At 41.6% G+C, this 21,899-nt stretch overlaps 3 protein-coding genes across 5 annotated transcripts in view; all 3 read right to left on the reverse strand.

Annotated features, from left to right (window-relative positions):
- The window catches only part of LOC109874420 (pyruvate carboxylase, mitochondrial), a 99,725-nt gene extending 99,410 nt beyond the window's left edge, over positions 1 to 315 (reverse strand). Inside the window, exon 1 of the mRNA XM_020466310.2 lies at positions 16 to 315. The gene's annotated coding sequence lies outside the window, so the exon portion shown is untranslated. The remainder of the gene's footprint in view (positions 1 to 15) is intronic.
- An 8,350-nt stretch (positions 316 to 8,665) lies between these two features.
- Positions 8,666 to 13,699, reverse strand: LOC109873760 (calmodulin). Of its 3 annotated transcripts, none has more exons than XM_020465460.2 (6): positions 13,185 to 13,699; positions 12,040 to 12,070; positions 11,797 to 11,940; positions 11,535 to 11,641; positions 11,167 to 11,302; positions 8,666 to 10,084 (listed from the first exon to the last, which is right to left on the reverse strand). In XM_020465460.2, the coding sequence occupies exons 1-6, from the start codon at positions 13,185 to 13,187 to the stop codon at positions 10,056 to 10,058; spliced, it is 450 nt and encodes a 149-aa protein (XP_020321049.1). In that variant the 5' UTR covers positions 13,188 to 13,699; the 3' UTR covers positions 8,666 to 10,055. The 3 variants fall into 3 exon arrangements, with proteins under 3 accessions (XP_020321049.1, XP_020321050.1, XP_031665040.1); XM_020465461.2 differs by lacking the exon at positions 13,185 to 13,699 and adding an exon at positions 12,803 to 13,001; XM_031809180.1 differs by having other exon boundaries at positions 11,797 to 12,070; positions 13,185 to 13,380.
- A 1,516-nt stretch (positions 13,700 to 15,215) lies between these two features.
- LOC109874015 (4F2 cell-surface antigen heavy chain) lies at positions 15,216 to 20,778 on the reverse strand. Its single transcript, XM_020465751.2, has 9 exons — positions 20,384 to 20,778; positions 19,285 to 19,528; positions 18,967 to 19,157; positions 17,509 to 17,682; positions 17,285 to 17,379; positions 17,043 to 17,176; positions 16,444 to 16,759; positions 16,237 to 16,299; positions 15,216 to 16,154 (listed from the first exon to the last, which is right to left on the reverse strand). Exons 2-9 carry the CDS (start codon positions 19,500 to 19,502, stop codon positions 15,807 to 15,809), a joined length of 1,539 nt encoding a protein of 512 aa, XP_020321340.1. The 5' UTR covers positions 19,503 to 19,528; positions 20,384 to 20,778; the 3' UTR covers positions 15,216 to 15,806.
- Positions 20,779 to 21,899: the final 1,121 nt, after the last annotated feature.

Raw genomic sequence — 21,899 nt, forward strand, 5'->3', positions numbered from 1 at the left:
AAAAAAAAAACTTACCTTACGGTCTCAAGTCTACAGTAGAATGCGTGAATCACTGAGGCTTTAAAGTCTCCCAGCTAACGTTCAGTGGCTATCGGACACTAGCATGGGTGTTGGTGCGGCGCTTTTGACTGTCGCTGGCAGTTACAGCTCTTCTCTTCAGTGATCTACCTCAGTGCATGTGGCTTTTATGATTTTTCTGTGCACCCTAGATAACTGTCCCCCTTGATGGCTGAAAAAAGTCTGGTGTTAGAATGACTAGCTAGCTGTCTATTGAGATAAGACATTTAAACCCATTCAGACGACTCGCCCACCCCTTGGCTACCTGCTATTGGTTAGCTTGTTCCTTACGTCAATTCAGTTTCAAGGGGTGTATTCTTTCCGCTGATTCTGTTGTAAAACGTTTCGCAAACGAAACGGAACAGGGAGAGACCTACCTGAATTTGTCCAACAGAAATTCTCCTTTAAATTTCAAAACGAAACGTTTTTCAACTGTTTGAACTAAGGATTTACACCCCTGGCTAATGTTTGGATTTAATGTGTGCTATTCGTAATACCCAACGTCAATCAATACACACACACGCACCTGTTCAGCTATTGGTTGACGGGGTAGAGGAATCGTGCAAGGAGTTTATCATGAAACAGCCAGCTAATACTACACAGCACCGTGAAACACAAATGGTGAAATTTTTACAGTAATTATAACATTGCACTGTTATTCATTCTACATTAAAAAAATATGTACAGTGCATTCAGAAAGTACTCAAAAGCCTTCACATTTTGTTACATTACAGCCATATTCGAAAATGGATTAATGAGTATTTTCCCCCCATCAATCTTCACACAATACCCCATAATCAAAGGTTTTTTTTTTTTTTTGCAAATATCATAGTTACATAAGCATTCAGACTCTTTACTCAGTACTTTGTTAAAGCACCCTTTGTGGCGATTACAGCCTTAGGTCTTCTTGGGTATGAAGCTACAAGCTTGGCACGCCTGATTTGGGGAGTTTATTCCATTTTTCTCTGCAGATCTTCTCAATCTTATCCAACCTATTAGTTCCACCACCCACACATGCAATGACATCTCCTGGTTTCAACGATGTTTCTAGAGACAATATCTCTCTCTTCATCACTCAATACCTAGGTTTACCTCCACTGTATTCACATCCTACCATACATTTGTCTGTACATTATACCTTGATGCTATTTTATCGCCCCCAGAAACCTCCTTTTACTCTATGTTCCAGACGTTCTAGACGACCAATTCTCATAGCTTTTAGCCGTACCCTTATTCTACTCCTCCTATGTTCCTCTGGCGATGTAGAGGTGAATCCAGGCCCTGCAGTGCCTAGCTCCACTCCTATTCCCCAGGCGCTCTCTTTTGACGACTTCTGTAACCGTAATAGCCTTGGTTTCATGCATGTTAACATTAGAAGCCTCCTCCCTAAGTTTGTTCTATTCACTGCTTTAGCACACTCTGCCAACCCGGATGTTCTAGCTGTGTCTGAATCCTGGCTTAGGAAGACCACCAAAAATTCTGAAGTTTTAATTCCAAACTACAACATTTTCAGACAAGATAGAACTGCCAAAGGGGGCGGTGTTGCAATCTACTGCAAAGATAGCCTGCAGAGTTCTGTCCTACTATCCAGGTCTGTACCCAAACAATTTGAACTTCTACTTTTAAAAATCCACCTCTCTAAAAACAAGTCTCTCACCGTTGCCGCCTGCTATAGACCACCCTCTGCCCCCAGCTGTGCTCTGGACACCATATGTGAACTGATTGCCCCCCATCTATCTTCAGAGTTCGTGCTGCTAGGCGACCTAAACTGGAACATGCTTAACACCCCAGCCATCCTACAATCTAAACTTGATGCCCTCAATCTCACACAAATAATCAATGAACCTACCAGGTACCTCCCCAAAACCTTAAACACGGGCACCCTCATAGATATCATCCTAACCAACTTCCCCTCTAAATACACCTCTGCTGTCTTCAACCAAGATCTCAGCGATCACTGCCTCATTGCCTGCATCCGTAATGGGTCAGCGGTCAAACGACCTCCACTCATCACTGTAAAACGCTCCCTGAAACACTTCTGCGAGCAGGCCTTTCTAATCGACCTGGCCGGGGTATCCTGGAAGGATATTGATCTCATCCCGTCAGTAGAGGATGCCTGGATATTTTTTAAAAATGCCTTCCTAACCATCTTAAATAAACATGCCCCATTCAAGAAATTTAGAACCAGGAACAGATATAGCCCTTGGTTCTCCCCAGACCTGACTGCCCTTAACCAACACAAAAACATCCTATGGCGTTCTGCATTAGCATCGAACAGCCCCCGTGATATGCAGCTGTTCAGGGAAGCTAGAAATCATTATACACAGGCAGTTAGAAAAGCCAAGGCTAGCTTTTTCAAGCAGAAATTTGCTTCCTGCAACACTAACTCAAAAAAGTTCTGGGACACTGTAAAGTCCATGGAGAATAAGAACACCTCCTCCCAGCTGCCCACTGCACTGAAGATAGGAAACACTGTCACCACTGATAAATCCACCATAATTGAGAATTTCAATAAGCATTTTTCTACGGCTGGCCATGCTTTCCACCTGGCTACTCCTACCCCGGACAACAGCACTGCACCCCCAACAGCAACTCGCCCAAGCCTTCCCCATTTCTCCTTCTCCCAAATCCATTCAGCTGATGTTCTGAAAGAGCTGCAAAATCTGGACCCCTACAAATCAGCCGGGCTAGACAATCTGGACCCTTTCTTTCTAAAATTATCTGCCGAAATTGTTGCCACCCCTATTACTAGCCTGTTCAACCTCTCTTTCGTGTCGTCTGAGATTCCCAAAGATTGGAAAGCAGCTGCGGTCATCCCCCTCTTCAAAGGGGGGGACACTCTTGACCCAAACTGCTACAGACCTATATCTATCCTACCGTGCCTTTCTAAGGTCTTCGAAAGCCAAGTCAACAAACAGATTACCGACCATTTCGAATCTCACCATACCTTCTCTGCTATGCAATCTGGTTTCAGAGCTGGTCATGGGTGCACCTCAGCCACGCTCAAGGTCCTAAACGATATCTTAACCGCCATCGATAAGAAACATTACTGTGCAGCCGTATTCATTGATCTGGCCAAGGCTTTCGACTCTGTCAATCACCATATCCTCATCGGCAGACTCGACAGCCTTGGTTTCTCAAATGATTGCCTCGCCTGGTTCACCAACTACTTCTCTGATAGAGTTCAGTGTGTCAAGTCGGAGGGTCTGCTGTCCGGACCTCTGGCAGTCTCTATGGGGGTGCCACAGGGTTCAATTCTTGGACCGACTCTCTTCTCTGTATACATCAATGAGGTCGCTCTTGCTGCTGGTGAGTCTCTGATCCACCTCTACGCAGACGACACCATTCTGTATACTTCCGGCCCTTCTTTGGACACTGTGTTAACAACCCTCCAGGCAAGCTTCAATGCCATACAACTCTCCTTCCGTGGCCTCCAATTGCTCTTAAATACAAGTAAAACTAAATGCATGCTCTTCAACCGATCGCTACCTGCACCTACCCGCCTGTCCAACATCACTACTCTGGACGGCTCTGACTTAGAATACGTGGACAACTACAAATACTTAGGTGTCTGGTTAGACTGTAAACTCTCCTTCCAGACCCATATCAAACATCTCCAATCCAAAGTTAAATCTAGAATTGGCTTCCTATTTCGCAACAAAGCATCCTTCACTCATGCTGCCAAACATACCCTTGTAAAACTGACCATCCTACCAATCCTCGACTTTGGCGATGTCATTTACAAAATAGCCTCAAATACCCTACTCAACAAATTGGATGCAGTCTATCACAGTGCAATCCGTTTTATCACCAAAGCCCCATATACTACCCACCATTGCGACCTGTACGCTCTCGTTGGCTGGCCCTCGCTTCATACTCGTCGCCAAACCCACTGGCTCCATGTCATCTACAAGACCCTGCTAGGTAAAGTCCCCCCTTATCTCAGCTCGCTGGTCACCATAGCATCTCCCACCTGTAGCACACGCTCCAGCAGGTATATCTCTCTAGTCACCCCCAAGACCAATTCTTTCTTTGGCCGCCTCTCCTTCCAGTTCTCTGCTGCCAATGACTGGAACGAACTACAAAAATCTCTGAAACTGGAAACACTTATCTCCCTCACTAGCTTTAAGCACCAACTGTCAGAGCAGCTCACAGATTACTGCACCTGTACATAGCCCACCTATAATTCAGCCCAAACAACTACCTCTTTCCCAACTGTATTTAATTTTTATTTATTTATTTATTTTGCTCCTTTGCACCCCATTATTTTTTTATTTCTACTTTGCACATTCTTCCATTGCAAAACTACCATTCCAGTATTTTACTTGCTATATTGTATTTACTTTGCCATCATGGCCTTTTTTTGCCTTTACCTCCCTTCTCACCTCATTTGCTCACATTGTATATAGACTTGTTTATACTGCATTATTGACTGTATGTTTGTTTTTACTCCATGTGTAACTCTGTGTCGTTTTATCTGTCGAACTGCTTTGCTTTATCTTGGCCAGGTCGCAATTGTAAATGAGAACTTGTTCTCAACTTGCCTACCTGGTTAAATAAAGGTAAAATAAAAAAATAAATAAATAAAAATCTCTGTCAGGTTGGATGGTGAGAGCTGCTGCCCATTTTCAGGTCTCTCCAGAGATGTTCGATCGGGTTCAAGTCCGGGCTCTGGCTGGGCCACTCAAGGATATTCAGAGACTTGTCCCATAGCAACTTCTGCGTTGACTTCGCTGTGTGCTTAGGGTCGTTGTCCTGCTGGAAGGTAAACCTTTGCCCCAGTCTGAGTTTCTGAGCGCTCTGTAGCAGGTTTTCATCAATGATCGCTCTGTACTTTGCTCCATTCAGCTTTCCCCTCGATCCTGGCTAGTCTCCCAGTTCCTGACACTTTAAAACATCCCCACAGCATGATGCTGCCACCACCATGCTTCACCGTAGGACTGGTGCCAGTTCTCCACCAGAAGTGAGGGTTGGCATTCAGGCCGAAGAGTTCAATCTTAGTTTCATCAGACCAGAGAATCTTGTTTCTCGTGGTCTTAGAGTATTTAGGTGCCTTTTGGCAAACTCCAAGCAGGTGGTCATGTGCATTTTACTGAGGAGTGGCTTCCGTCTGGCCACTCTAACATAAAGGCTTGATTGTGGAGTGCTGCAGAGATGTTTGTCCATCTAGAAGGTGCTACCATCTCCACAGAGAGCTCTGTAAGTGACCATCAGGTTCTTGGCCCTTCTCCCCTGATAACTCAGTTTGGCCAGGCGTCCAGCTCTAGGAAGAGTCTTGGTGGCTCCAGCAGTATTCCAATTAAGAATGATGGAGGCCACTGTGTTCTTAGGGACCTTCCATGCTGCAGAAATTTTTTGGTGCCCTTCCCCAGATCTATCCCTCGACACAATCCTGTCTCAGAGCTCGAAGGACAATTCCTTCAACCACATGGCTTGGATTTTGGCTAACATGCACGGTCAACTGTGGGACCTTATATAGACAAGTGTGTGCCTTTCCAAATCATGTCCAATCAATTTAATTTACCACAAGTGGACTCCAATCAAGTTGTAGAAACATCAAGGATGATCAATGGAAACAGGATGCACCTGAGCTCAATTTCGAGTCATTATGGGGTATTGTGTTTAGATTGAGGGGAAAAAATGTAATCAATATTAAAACATGGCTGTAACATAACAAAATGTGGAAAAAGCCAAGGGGTCTGAATACATTCCAAATGCACTGTATAGTTCTGGTATTCATTATGCATTGAAGAGATCCTTAGGATTTGTAAAGTCTCTAGTTACCAGGTTACTGTGTGTGTCCTCCGCCCCTAGCTAATAGACATACATAATTGATTTTCAACTAGGTACAGACCATAAACACAACATGCACTACTATTGCACAACATTACCAACTAAAGATATTTTGTAAATGTGCAAATAAATGTTGCGATATTAAAACTTGACAGAATAGAGATACAAGGTCAAATACTGTCTGTCCATATTCTTGATAGAATTGTCAAACACTTGCTTTCATTTCACAGTACGAGTATACAGTGCATTTGGAAAGCATTGCCACCACTTGACTTTTTCCACATTGTTAAGTTACAGTCTTATTCTAAACTGGTTGAAATGGGGTTTATCCCCCCTTCATCAATCTACAAATACCCAACAACAGCAATGCAAAAATTGTATCACAAAAGTGAGTACACCCCTCACATTTTTGTAAATATTTGAGTACATCTTTTCATGTGACAATACTGAAGAAATGACACTTTGCTACAATGTAAAGTAGTGAGTGTACAGCTTGTATTACAGTGTAAATTTGCTGTCCCCTCAAAATAACTCAACACACAGCCATTAATGTCTAAACCGCTGGCAACAAAAGTGAGCACACACCTAAGTGAAAATGTCCAAATTGGGCCCAATTAGCCATTTTCCCTCCCCGGTGTCATGTGACTCGTTAGTGTTACAAGGTCTCAGGTGTGAATGGGGAGCAGGTGTGTTAAATTTGGTGTCATCGCTCTCACACTCCCTCACACTGACTGGTCACTGGAAGTTCAACATGGCAAAGAACTCTCTGAGAATCTGAAAAAAAGAATTGTTGTTCTACATAAAGATGGCCTGGGCTATATGAAGATTGCCAAGACCCTGAAACTGAGCTGCAGCACAGTGGCCAAGACCATACAGCGGTTAACTGGACAGGTTCCACTCAGAACAGGTCTCGCCATGGTCGACCAAAGAAGTTGAGTTCACGTGCTCAGCGTCATATCCAGAGGTTGTCTTTGGGAAATAGACTTATGAGTGCTGCCAGCATTGCTGCAGAGGTTGAAGGGGTGGGGGGGTCAGCCTGTCAGTGCTCAGACCATACGCGGTACACTGCATCAAATCGGTCTGCATGGCTGTCGTCCCAGAAGGAAGCCTCTTCTAAAGATGATGCACAAGAAATCCCGCAAACAGTTTGCTGAAGACAAGCAGACTAAGGACATGGATTACTGGAACCATGTCCTGTGGTCTGATGAGACCAATATAATCTTATTTGGTTCAGATGGTGTCAAGCGTGTGTGGCGGCAACCAGGTGAGGAGTACAAAGACAAGTGTGTCTTGCCTACAGTCAAGCATGGTGGTGGGAGTGTCATGGGTGCTGCCGGCACTGGGAAGCTGCAGTTCATTGAGGGAACCATGAATGCCAACATGTACTGTGAAATACTGAAGCAGAGCATGATCCCTTCCCTTCAGAGACTGGGCCGCAGGGCAGTATTCCAACATGATAACGACCCCAAACACACCTCCAAAACGACAACTGCCTTGCTAAAGAAGCTGAGGGTAAATGTGATGGACTGGCCAATCATGCCCCCAGACCTAAACCCTATTGAGCATCTGTGGGGCATCCTCAAACGGAAGGTGGAGGAGTGTGATGCTCTGGGCTCTGGTGAACTCCATGCCCAAGAGGGTTAAGGCAGTGCTGGAAAATTATGGTGGCCACACAAAATATTGACACTTTGGGCCCAATTTGGACATTTTCACTTAGGGGTGTATTAACTTTTGTTGCCAGCGGTTTAGACATTAATGGCTGTGTGTTGAGTTATCTTGAGGGGACAGCAAATTTATACTGTTATACAAGCTGAACACTCACTACTTTACATTGTAGCAAAGTGTCATTTCTTCAGTGTCGTCACATGAAAAGATATACTCATATTTACAAAAATGTGAGGGGTGTACTCACTTTGTGAAATACTTATTATAACAGAAATGTCACATTTACAAAAGTACTCACACCCTTTACTCAGTACTTTGTTGAAGCACCTTTGGCAGCGATTACAGCCTCAAGTCTACTTCGGTATGACGCTACAAGCTTGGCACACCTGATTTGGGGATTTTCTCCCATTATTCTCTGCAGATTCTCAAGCTCTTTCAGGTTGGATGGGAGTGTCTGTGTACAGCTATTTTCAGGTCTCTCCAGAGATGTTCGATCGGGTTCATGTCTGGGCCATTCAAAGACTTGTCCCGAAGCCACTCCTGCTTTGTCTTGGCTGTGCGCTTAGGTTTGTTGTCCTTCTCCATTTGCTCAGTTTGACCAGGCAGCCAGCTGTAGGAAAAGTCTTGGTGGTTCCAAACGTGTTTATTTTAAGAATGCTGGAAGCCACTCTGTTCTTGGGTAACTTCAATGCTGCATACATTTTTTTGGTACCCTTCCCCAGATCTGTCCCTCGTCACAATCCTGTCTTGGAGCTCTAAGGACAATTCCTTCAACCTCATGGCTTGGTTTTGCTCTGACATGTACTGTCAACTGTGGGTCCTTATATAGACAGGTGTGACATTCCAAATCATGTCCAATAAATTGAATTTACCACAGGTGGACTCCAATCAAGTTGTATGAAACACTTCAAATATGATCAATGGAAACAGGATGCACCTGAGCTCAATTTCAAGTCTCATAGCAAAGGGTCTGAATACTTATGTAACAAACACATCTGAAAAACTATTTTTTCTTTGTCATTATGGGGTATTGTGTAGATTGATGAGAAAAAACATTTAACACATTTTAGAATAAGGCTGTAATGTAACAATGTCAAAAGGTCTGAATACTTTCTAAATGCACTGTAAATGAAAGGCAGGAATCTTGGTATAGAAACACTGTTCAAATAGTTTAAATAGCAATGGAATGCATAATCTCTCATTCTCCAAACAACTCACAACTTTAAAGGGCAGGAGAAAGAACATGACAACAGGCAAAGTCTTCCATTTTTTTAAACAAAGATCATTAACAGAACAATTATGGACAGTAAAAAAGTAAACTTAGGAATGGGAGGGGGAAACTAAAATATGGATAACATGAAAGGTTGTCGAGTTAAATATGCAATATGGCATGATCAGATAAGTAGGACAGCGACAACACAGACCATGACTTCAATCACATTCTACACACAAGTTCAGTACAAAACCACAATCAGCAGACTCAACTTGTATTCACCCTTCCACAGATAACATTTTCAAAAATAGACAGGGAAATGTATTTTCTTGTACAGGGTTCCTTTAACACCACAATTACAAGGCGAGTGGCATTTGCTTGGGGAATGAATATCCTAATAGTACATAGTTGTTCAGAGCAGGTTTGAAGTTAATTGCCACTTATGTCATAACCATTAAAAAAATGTAATACCGTACATCTTTACGCATAAGTGAAATGTACATGAAAACATTACTTGATTGTTAAAATAGCATAAATCATTTCAAATGAGACTGGTGGTGCTGAACAGAAAGACCAGGGGCTTTCATTAGGGAAATCAATTAACATTAATTAACCAAAACACAAGATGTTCTGTTCGCAGTTTAATCAAAAACATTTTGCAACAGAATCAGCATAATGAACACACCCCTGCTCTAGCATAAGAACATTTTCAAAATGTTTAATGTCAGGACATAATGGAGATATGCATACAGCACTGCACAGGGGAGTCCTTGGACAACCATGTCTGCTATACCCAAACATACATATCAAAAAATTTTACCAAAACATGCGCATACACACATGGAAGTACATCAGTCTATTTTATTGTTAAAATCCTGTCACCTCCCATCATGTTAATCTTTTGCACTTCTAAAAGTTAGCAAATATCTACAACCGTAAATGGCATGAGAATAGACCATGTAATAAACAAAAAACAATGCAAGCAGTGTAGCACAAAAATATTCCCAAAGTAACACAGCATGCATTTATCTTCCTGTATATATTTTAGCTTAAAATTGTTCACATGTTTGTTTCAACAATTTTAGTATATGTTTATGTAAATATTTTACTTGAGAGAAAACAGAATGTCAAAGGAAAGAGCATAAGAGAGGAACAATGAAAGAAAACAGATTTTGCAGATGAGCCTGAATCAAGCGAAATGGACAAAGGGGGAAAGTAACCAAATGCAAAGCAAAAATAAATAAATAAGAGGACAGTCGAGTGTTGACAGTGAGTGTGTTGTCCACTGTTTGGTCTGGTGGTGAAGGGTTCTTTTGGGTTTACGGTATTATTTTGCCGTCATCATCTGCACAAATTCTGAAAGACAAGATTGGAACCAACATTTGGAGGCAGGCAGGCATACATTGCATTGGCAAATGGTTCTCCATTCTTCACATTCTATAAGATACCACTTGTGTCTTAGCTGACAAGTGATCGACACACGGCACAAGAGGAACCCAAAGAACAGCTGAACCCAAATATGTGGCCTAATGTGCCTCCAAAATATCAAGCACGGAAGAAATGCAATACCCAACAGGAATTGAGCCTGACCATATTCGAGACAGCGATTTAAAGCTTATTTTATTACAAATATTTGGGAGCCATCTCCACAACCACGAGTTAATGGAATCGAGACTGCAAATTGATGTGCAAGTTTTTGAAGGGGCTGTTCATTAGTATCACAAATAATTGTGGTATAATGCCATGTTTAATTTTTCATCAGAGCTGTATTCTGTTATCCATGCCTCAAGTGGTGGTTGAGAGCAAGGCTGTGTACACTTCGATATCTTGATGTGAAGATCAAATGTATTTCTGCAGCTGCGTGCCATTCATTACATTCTTCAATGTTTTACCTTTTCATGAGCATGGCCCGACAGTTTGCTCCATCTGTGCACACACTTCATAATATGGAGCCATTTTCCGAACATTTAATTATTGCAATATAATTTGCAGTGACATTTGTCAATTGTTGCCTTTTAAAACCATTAAACAGATGGTTAACAGACACAAAATGGACACTAGGACATAAGTAGCAGAGAACGCCTGTCTAACAGAAGGATTACCAACACTGATATGATCAAAGGGGATGTGGTAGTCAAAAATAAAATGTTCCTTTTTACAGTAACAATTGACTCAGCCACTTCATCTTGCCCAAACAGAGGAATGAGAACATTGTCTAACTGCAGCACTAATACCTAAAACAACCTGCTTTATATATTGCTATGACGACAAAACAAAGCAAGCGAGAATGCATGTTGTTGAATGGATTAAATTGGGTGACAGCATTCGTTTTGTACTTTCTTGGCTTGTGAATGGACAATTAAATTGTCTGACGAATATACAATGTTGTTCAGGTTAACGTAAATGTAAAACTAGATAGAGAAGATGGGAAAACTGACCTTCGTAGTTCACCTGTCCATCTCCATCGATATCAGCCTCCCGGATCATCTCATCCACCTCCTCGTCTGTCAGTTTCTCACCAAGGTTTGTCATAACGTGACGCAGCTCTGCAGCACTGATATAGCCATTACCGTCCTGCAACAAGAAATCAATTCATTTTTTGGGTTTGAATTTAGTGTTAACATGCAGATCTTATTACTGAGCAATTTCTGAATATTAAATGTCAAATAATTATGAATTTTGAAACTGTGGAAAGGTTTGAGACAGAGCTACTGGGAGTGATGAAACCCATTGGTTAGTATTTGCACTACTATGACTTGCCACGTTAAGATAATCGAAAAGTTTTCCATTCCTCAGTTTAGCTGACCTTGTCGAAGACTCTGAAAGCTTCTCTGATTTCCTCCTCACTGTCAGTGTCCTTCATCTTCCTCGCCATCATGGTCAGGAACTCAGGGAAGTCAATGGTTCCATTTCCTGTGGATGACAGAAAAATGCTGTCACAGGAACAAGTAAAAAAAAAAATATAATACAATGTAATAGGTCTTTCATCCCAATCAGATACTGCATCAGGACATTATCAACACCCTAATCTGAGGGGGAGAGATGGAGAGCATTTGTAAGTCTCTCACCATCAGCATCCACCTCATTTATCATGTCCTGCAGCTCGGCCTCTGTGGGGTTCTGTCCCAGCGAGCGCATCACTGTGCCCAGCTCTTTGGTGGTGATGGTGCCATCTCCATCTTTATCGAACAGCGAGAAGGCTTCTTTGAACTCTGAATGAAAAAAATGTAGAAGGTCACTCTCCACATCCATAATGCTGACTAAAGCATCTAAACTCCTTGGTAATGTTTGCGCAAATACAGCCACTTTACCAGCAATTTGTTCCTCTGTCAGTTGATCTGCCTGAAAGCAATAAACAATATCATTAATGACACCTTTTGATTTTGGATTCCCCTTTTTTGCACTTCCATCTTTAGTTGCAACATCGCATTATTAGCTAGCTAGCGTGCTAGCAAGTGATGTTCTGTCTAGCACCATATTTGCCCCAATGTTTGATCAGGCTGCCGCACAGTGGCCTAGAAAGCAACACATTGGATCAGGGGATATACCACTGGAACTGAAATTAACCAGAACAATATATAGTAACGTTGCTTCACCAAGTTCGGAAGACATTGAAGAAGCTAACGTTAGTTTACAACACTTTGAGGAACCCAACTGTTAAATAGACAATGCTAACCGACAAATTCCAGATGTTACGTTCATGTCTAGAAGCAATCCAGCTTTAATAAAATTAACGTTAAAAAAAATATTTTAGCTAACCTTAATCTAATTATCCTAACCTGTTACTTTAATTTACCGAACCTCCTGCATAAATGATCCTAGTTTGTTACGAAAAGTCACATTGGACGTTTATCTAGCTTACTTAAAATTATTTATAGCCATGAACAGCTCTCAGTTCCAGCTAGCTAACGTTAGCTACCTGGCTAGCCAAAATAGTTAACTATACAAAACTAGTTAACTAGCGACTGTATAGGTAAATTAACTAGCCTTGAAAACTATCGAATGTTAATATGGAACAAAGACGACAGCGACACCAAGCCAAGCTGGATAGTTTTGACAAACAGCCATACTAACTTTAGCTAACGTTATAGTAGTTCGTGTCCTCGGCGTAGCGGAACTGGCTGTCTGTGTAGGACACAACTAACAGCCTTATTAACGACTGAATTTGACGCAGAAATAACTAGCTACCACATTCATAACACATGTAATTAACGTTACTGTATCTCGTTAGCCATCATCATAATGTTGTGAGTAACCAACAGTCTGCTGTGCTTAGCTAACTAGCTAATCAATCGCACAGTTAGAAAGCAACCAAGCCAACACATTATCTAGCCATGTAGTGTAGCTTGCTAGCCAGTTAGCTAGATTGCTCTAGTACTATACCTGGCTAAACGCCAATTATATTCATCCAAAATGTGTATTTAATAAAATAAAATGTACAGCAAAGGGAACTTACCATTTTGAAATGTTGATTTGATCTTACTACCTACTGTACCTAACAACGACTTGATGAATATGATAAACAAGTGTACTACAGTCCTACGCGCTCTTTGCAGCTTCAAATTGTGTATCAATCCGCTTTGGTTTAGATTTTAAACAGGACACTGCACTCCCTAGCAACTATGGTGTCCGCGCACCGAATTTATATATATATATATATATAAAATATACATATAATATAGTATATTTATTTATTTTAAAGATCGAGCGGCACAATTTTGAGTTATCTGCAACGTGGACTATTCTCAATTTTATCCTTCACTTAAAAGTCGCGTTTCAAAGTATCCAATCGTTGAAAACTTTTGTATTTGAAAACCAACTACATAATGCACATTCTCTATTTCTAGGAAATGTCAATTCTGTCTTTGTATGAACTAGCCCAGGACGTTATAGAGAGAGATCAACGGCGCACATCAGCTGACCCAGTAAACCTGACTAGATTGGTTTTCAGCCACCTGCAATGCGTCAGGGAGAGTTTCCACAAATTACCACAGCATAAAAATTCATGAAAACAAAAATTTGCGTTTTGGTTTTAATTTAAGATTAGCAGTGTGGTTAAGGTTTAAAATCACATTACGATAAATTGTAGAAATGGGCGGGGTTTATGACTTTGTGGCGGTGGTAACTAGTGATGACCAGAAGTCTTCCCAGAGAGTGTAAAGGCTGTTCCAATCTTAAAGAGATAGTTCGGGATTTTATCAAAGAAGCCCTTTAGAGTCAGATGAATTTTTTTGCTATAGTAGAAGGGCCCTGTTTAGGGATAGAATACCTGTAGGCCCTAAAATGTGCAAGTCTAGACTAGAGAACAATGAAAATGCTCTTGATAACAATGAGACCGTACATTTTGAAGTCCAACTCAACACAGAACAGATTATTTTAGAGTCAATGTGACCCCAATTAAGAAAAAGAGTTTGAGAAAGATAAGATCTATACACCCCATTGCAATTCCTGGAAGGTATTGGTATTTTAGAATCCCCATTAGCTGTTGTGAGAAGCAGCTACTCTTCCTTGAGTCCACACAAATCATGACATAATAGAAAACAGACGAGAACATCTCAAGGAGAGCACTACATCAAGGTTGAATGCTAGCACCCTCAGGACTACCTGACACAGAAAATCAGACAGGAAGAAAAAGCCTTCATAAAAAAATAATTTTAAGATTCCATTGTTGCCTTCAGCATCAAGGTCTTCTCATCTCTCTGCTGAAATTTTTGTTCAGCAGATCTGGTGTTAGTAATGAGGCTCCATTTTCATACCCCTCAGTCACCAGACTGATGCCTTCTCCCCTAACCCCCCCATTACTCATCCTTCCATGACAACTACAACCATTATGAGATCTGTGTAGTGATTAGATCAGACATCCATTCAAAAGCATAATGCTTTTCAGTATTCTAACAGTGTGCACCATTAAAATCCAAGTAAGGGGTAGTTTGCCATGTCTAAGTGTTTGTGATATAGGTTTAGTAGTTTATACACAAACCACACTAGTATATAGTGTAGGGTTTTGGGACCTTGTGAACAGTGTCAAGCAGCTAAATTTAGAACCATTTCATGAAGAGTGCACAACGGATAATCTTTTCCCCCCCTTCCTAATAGAAACTAGGCCAATGGCGTGTACATAATTGATTGCACCCCCACAGTCCCAGCTAATCAACAAGTATGCATTTTTATTATAGATTAACACTCAAATGCTTATATATTAGTTCAGTACTCAATCACTACCTCTTGACCAACTTCTGTGGGTGCAAACAGGAGCAGTCACTGTCTGTCAAAAGCAGCATTGGTAGATAAATGTTTAAGTAGTGTCAACATTTTCAGGTGAGACAGAGCTCCCTGCATGTACCATGTTTAAATGTAGGCCTTTAAGGGCCACCTGATAGCAATAAGAGATGTTCAAGTGCAGAGTGCTAGCTTTAATGTTTAACCTCAGGTTTAGATTTCCCCCCGCCATTGGAAGCACACGCTAGCCTAAATAAAAACAGTCGAGTAAAGGTTGTATTCAGTTGTTTATTTCCCCCTCATTTTATATCATGCCAATTTAATTTAGTAGGAGGAAAGAGTTTAAGCCCCTCCACCTTTCATGTGTTTTACACCTTCTGCTGCCAAAGCAATCAACATCAGATAATTGATCATTCGTGAAACATGCAAGAAACATTTATAACATTTCAGTAAGAGGCCAACCATGGCCTGAAAAGACAACTTTTTAAAAAAGCCAATAAAATACATTTTTAAAATGATAAATTCAAACATTGCATTTTATGGTCTGGAATGTATTTTCAGTAACAGCAAGAAAGACCGATAGTTGCAGAAGTGATGAATGGTGATTGCGATGTGTACAGGTGTTTGTAGGTCTGACCAACACAGTATTCTAGAATACAGGACTAATTCAGCAGTTTATGTTCTAGGAGTTCAAGTAAAATATATTGATGAGTGCATGCTAAAATGCTATGGCCATTTGAATGACTCAGACTTTTTTTCCCATTAAAGTAACAGATTTCCCTAGACAATGTAAATACAAAAAAATAAGTGACGACTACTTTATCAGTGCCCACAGATGGTGCTGGGATCTCTCCTCTTACTAGGCTATGTAGGGGAACTGTAGCAGGACAGCCTGGCCTGGGCCTAGCTCCAACGCAGAGAGTGCAACAGTACTGTCAGGGGCCAGGTTGACCTGGTCTGTGCTCACCTGGACCACAGCCCGAGCAGGCAGGTCAGGGTGGGACAGCTGAAGGGTCACTGCGTCACTGCCCCAGTTGAAGGCAGCGACATAGCGCCCACTCTGGTCCCACTGGCGGAGGTAAGCAAGGGCAGAGGTTGAATTGAAGAGGGGAATGTAGTCCCCATGCTGCAGGGAACGCTCTTTCCCACGCAGTTCACTCAGAGTCTTGAAGAAGGTACGGCAGGAGAGCCTCTGTTCTTTCTCCTCCTGCGGGTGGCAGGAATAAAATATTTGAATTGCTTTGCCTTTCTAACAGTTGAATTAATATTGTCATTAGCAATCTATTTACCTTAGCAGTTCCATTTGTCTCATCTTCGAGTGTATCCCACAGCATCTTAGGGGACTTTGTATCCTGTTATAGAAAGACAAGCAATACATTTGGTACCCATACAAATATAGACAAGCTTATATTTATTTTTATAAAAGTGTGAATCTTTCCAAGGCTAAAGCTGCCATTTGTTTTATTATACATTAGTTATGGAAAACCCCTGCTCACCGTATCAGCCAGGGCAATCTCATCCCCATAGTTGAACACTGGGGTTCCAGGCAGTGTGAGCAGGAGCATCTGGTTGAAGTTCACCATGTCTGGGCCCACCAGTGTGGCCAAGTGACCCTCCTTCCTGTCCCCAATGTTCCAGGCCAGCTGGGTCTGGTTGTGAGAAGAGAGCAGCTGCTGGACAGTCTGTGCACGATCCGTAGCGGTCATGCTCTTAGACCTGAGGGCCCCGGATAGGAGTAAGTCCACCCCAGTGGAGTTAAGCAGTTCAGAGACTCCAACAGCAGAGGTCTTCTCAGTCACTCCAATCAGAATCCTGAGCAAAAAGAAAACATTAGGAAAGGAATTAATGTTACATATACACACACACAAGTCTAATGTACCCATTGTAATAGAAGCAAGACACAGTATCAGCTCTTTAAGTAGCAGTCAGTGCAGCTTACACCACAAGTTAACCAATAGCCATTTTGTAGAGGATGAAAATGTGACGAAACAATACCATCATTAAACCACGAGGTGGCTCCAAAGCATAACAATTTACTGAGATGCCCAGTTGAGTTCTAAGGGAGTGATGTACATAATTGTGGACATGTGCTCACCTCTTTTCCTCAGTCCCATTCTGGACAATGGCTCGAATGTCAGCCCAAAGAGACGGAACTACACTGGACACACGCTCTACACCAGACAGCTGGATCCCATCCACACCTTGGTTCAGCCAGAACACCAGGGCAGACTGGGGAGGAAAGACCATTCACACATTAGATTGATGAACTCACATTCAATTGGGACTGACGGAGTAGATTTAATGAGTTCACTGAGAAGAGACACTACAAAATATTACCTTGAGTCTCTCAGCAACATTTGTGACACTAACATTAGTGAACCATGGTCCACTTCCCAGATAGTAGGGAGTCAGATCCAGGATCACATTGATGCCTGTCAGAGAGGGGAGAGAGTTAATCCACCTGAACCACAGACCACTGCCAAACCAATGAGTAGTTTCAAGAGACTACAATTGAAACGACATCAAATGAAGAGACAAAATAAAAAAGGGGCTACACTCACTCTTCTTGTGTGCAGCTGTAATGAGGCCTTTGAACTGTTCCAGATTGCCAAAGTCAGAGGAGATCTCCTCAAAGTTCAGGCTCGCAAGGTTGTCTAAGGGGGCAACATGGATGGGCCCAATGACCAGACCTTTAACCTTCAGCTGGCTCAGACGGTCAATCTTTTCCTCCACACCTGTTACACAGTAGAAAACTGCTTATTGAAAGTGGACATACATCAGTTTCTTTATTGAATGTACAACATTTGGATAAAAAAATATAAACGTTTATCCTTGAAATCCTTTGTTAAAACAATCTGTTCATTCTCAGTGTGTAACCACCCACTGGCGTTGTAGCTGCGCTACCACAAACAAAAACAAGTTGTTTCAGACAGCCATCATGTAGTCCAGTTCTTGGAATATGACTAAAGGTGTCCGCATTGCTCCCAGCCAAAACAGTTCGGAAGTGTGTGTATATATTATGACGATTTGGACGTCATCAAGGGTTTTTTCAGCTGTACGGCCACACTTTTTTTCCTCAAGGCCAGCCTAAGTTTGGGAGCCCAAGTCTACACCCATGATTGGGCAACTGTAGGGATTCGTCAATAAAGTCTATAGTCCAATGCGAGAACTCGTTTTAATGCACATTTTCTCCATTGAGAAATACTGCACCGATCTTGGTTATATGTAAAATTGCTCAACTAAGCTCTCCTCTGCAAAAAATGTCAAAATTAATGACAGATTTCTTGAGATGTCTTAGATTAATTCTGACTATGTTGAGGAACTGTATACTGGCAACGGCATCGCAAATAGAACGATTGGCACTTCTCGTTTTTAAAGCGAGAACACTCACGAGAATACTACGAGTGTGCTCGGTAGTAGGCGAGCACACTCGTTAGACTTCGGCCCACCGAACTGAAGCATGCAGACACCTTAATACCCCCCAAACAAGAAACATGCCAAACCAGTCAGCTTAGGGTGTAGGAGGGAGGATTCTGCTGGTTCAGTAGGACGCTTAAAGAGCCCCCCCCCCCCAATCCCCTGGAGCGGAGTCAAGGAAGTAGTAAACGTGTTCAAGTACAATAAATGTGACCCCAATTCTGAGAATACTATTGGCACACACTTGGAAGCTAAAGCAGACTATTTTAAAATCTCATGTCTCGTCACATTGCTCGAAGAAATAAACTGGTCTGAACCTTAAACACTACCACCCGAAACCCAATTTCAGTGTCCCCAGAACTTGACTCGCAAGCCGTTTACACAGGCAGCCCAATTCTGATCTGTCGCCAATAATTGGGCAAAATGGTAGACTTGGGCTGCCTTTGGAAACCCAGCCTTAGGCTACAAGTAGCAATTGGGTGGGGTAACTATGTGGTTCAATGTAGTCAAACGACATTATATGAACTGTCTGTGACCTACTAGTGAGTTTCACATGGTGAAACATACTGGGTTTCATCACTAACCCTTTCAGGGGCTCTTACCCTTTAGATTCTGGGACTTGCTGAAAGCTTGCACATTTCCAATTTGGTACAGAGGTCCATAATTCCACCAGTTCATGGCAGGAATGTCTTTGCAGAGAGGTGCTTGAACAATGATGGCCACAGCTCCAGCCAGCATCCCCAGCCAGCCCAGCCAGAACAGAATCAGAAGGGCCCATCTTGTCCGGACCCACCTTTAGGTGATGAAGGGACCAAGATTATTTAGTAATGCAATATTATACCCTAAATGTTTACATTGCGAACAACCATTAGCTATTTTTTAATAAGCTAGTCTATTGAATACATCTTAATAGTTCTTACCCTGGTGTTCCAGCGACTCTGAGGAGTTCCTCTTTGGATAAACCGGTAAATTTAGTCTCGGTCTCCTCGTGGATTTTCACGTTAACGCTCCCATTCTTCTCCGTGCAGGTGGGAGAACCAGCATCCCCGTTCGCTGCCCCGCCCGTCATCGGCTGCTTCTCCTGGTCCATATCATTGAGCTCCACATCCTTCATGTCTACCTCGGTGTCCTTACTCATTGTGACGTTGGTTCAATTGAGATTTTCTTTATAAAAAGAAACATGAGTGTTGCTGAGTAAGTAGTGTCTGTGGCAGCGCTCGACACTGCCAACGACTTTAAATGTAAATTGAGACTGACTGCTCTACAAATCACCTTTCATCCTAAATAACTACTCAACATTTTGTTTGTCAGTCAGTCATAATTTACCCATGAAACATCACGTGTTTGACGCTCTCGAACACAGCTGTCACGCACATGCGCAAACGATGGTCTAATACAATTGCAATTTGACGAAGCATTGCATCACCCTTCAATTTTAAACAAAGACCAAGCGGGCAAATATGTAAATTACGATGTTATATATGACAGAAATGGGCTAATATATCTAGACTCTGAGCCAGGGCGGCGAAAGAAGTTACATTCACATCGCTTGGATTGAGCATATGAGGGTTACATGTTAAAGCAATTGCCACCTACCTAAACAATTTCATTAGATAACGAATATAAGTAACGTCTTCATTCAATGGTTCGTTGGTTTGATTTTTACAGTAGACAACATTGTATACATTGTAGCCTATGGCAGGTTTGTAGGCCTAATCTCGTGTGCGTTAACAGGAGTGGTTCAGTTTTATTCTAGTGAAGGCACCAGACTAAGGGCTAAGGAACACCACAAACTGAAAACAGAAAAAGTAATATACCATAAACTATTTTCTAAATTAGTTAAATGGAACGACACTTTCAGTGATTTTAGTGGGGTACAAACAGTTGAAATAGGGACTGAAGTTCAGTCACTGAACAATCTAATGATTACATATAGTATCTGTGTAGGATATTGCTAATGAAAACACCCGCAATTTGAGATATTCACCTGCATGAACGTAATAAACAATCCATTCTTACCTGGTGAAGATAACTAGTCGCGTAAATAATTTTCAATTCGCCTTCAGGTTAACCTTAATGCTGAGAAAAATGGTTTATCCACGGCCGCAGTAATGCGCTCTTTATATAGCACTGTAGGCATCAGTAGCCTCCCAACCGCCCAATTTTAAGGAAGGGCCAACATCGCAACTTGCAGATTGATCAATTATGATGCGTTTGATCACGTTAACACAAATTCGTTAACTTTGCAAGTGTACTCTAATGAGAGTTAAAGTCGACTTGCATTTCATGGTTTGGGAATTCAAATGTTTGCGTTTGATGTAAAGTCCACCTTGATGTAAAGTCCACCTTAAGGCTCCGCCATCTGCCAGACATGCATCCCTCTCATGTTTTAATGAGTTGGCAAGAAATGTCACAAACAACTAACGGGAAATAGATATATCTGTGCTTTAGTCTAGAAAAACAGAGGACAGGACTTACAGAGAGGGAAAAATATTATAGGCAGTGTGATCTCCTCTATAATAAAACTCATTCTATTTCTGTGATATTGTCTAGTTATGATTTCCATCCATCCAATTATAGTTTCTAGAAAAGATAAGATTGTGTTCCAAAGTAGATATTGCCAATTGGATATATTATTCCAAAAGTCTAAAATATCTTATTAAATAGCCCACAACTTTTGACCTAGAAAATGTATTTCCGAAACTGCTGCAAAAATCTCCTGTGTTCATAACCCCTCTTTGTTTTTTTGGACTCCAGACTCCTTGGACATGTTTGTGTTATTCTCAAGATAATTCAGGGAATATTTCTTCGTATTGATTTGCATCCATCAATCAATGCAATGACTAGAATAACTTAAAAACAATCTTGATTACAACATCTATTTTTAAGACAAAGAAGAGATGAAGAAAACAGCACTTTAATTAATTATGGGCCAATGTATGGAAATTATATCGTTAATGATCAAGTTTCTGCATATTGTTCTATGTTGACACAGTTCTGCCCAATCTACAAGACACATTCTCATCTTGTAATCCCCTCACAGACTCTGCAGTGATAAGAGTAATGTCTTGTTATCTCCCAAGATTACAGACATCACTATTCAGCAGAATATATCCTCTGATAATGCAGTGAAACTGTTGTAGGCAGAGGTTGTATGGAGCTTTTCACCTATTTCCATTTGCAGTATGGTAGAGTATAGCCATGGGGCAATCTTGATTCAAATCAAAACAACCTTAGACATGATGATCACTAACAGATCGGTCTTGGATCAAAACAATAACGAGGCTATATACAGGCTATATACAAGGAGCACCGGTACCAAGTCAGTGTACTGGGGTATGAGGTAGTTGCGGTGATTGATTTAGGTCATATGTATATGGAGGTTTGGTTAGGTGATTGATCGAAGTACTATGTACATGTAGGTAGGGGGTGAAAAGCAAAAAGTCCGGGTAGCCATTTAATGACATGTTCAGCAGTCTAATGTCTTTGGGGTAGAAGCTGTTCAGGAGCCTTTTTGTCCCATTGGATCAATGCC

Source organism: Oncorhynchus kisutch, linkage group LG29, assembly GCF_002021735.2.
Source record: "Oncorhynchus kisutch isolate 150728-3 linkage group LG29, Okis_V2, whole genome shotgun sequence".
Classification (NCBI taxonomy): domain Eukaryota; kingdom Metazoa; phylum Chordata; class Actinopteri; order Salmoniformes; family Salmonidae; genus Oncorhynchus; species Oncorhynchus kisutch.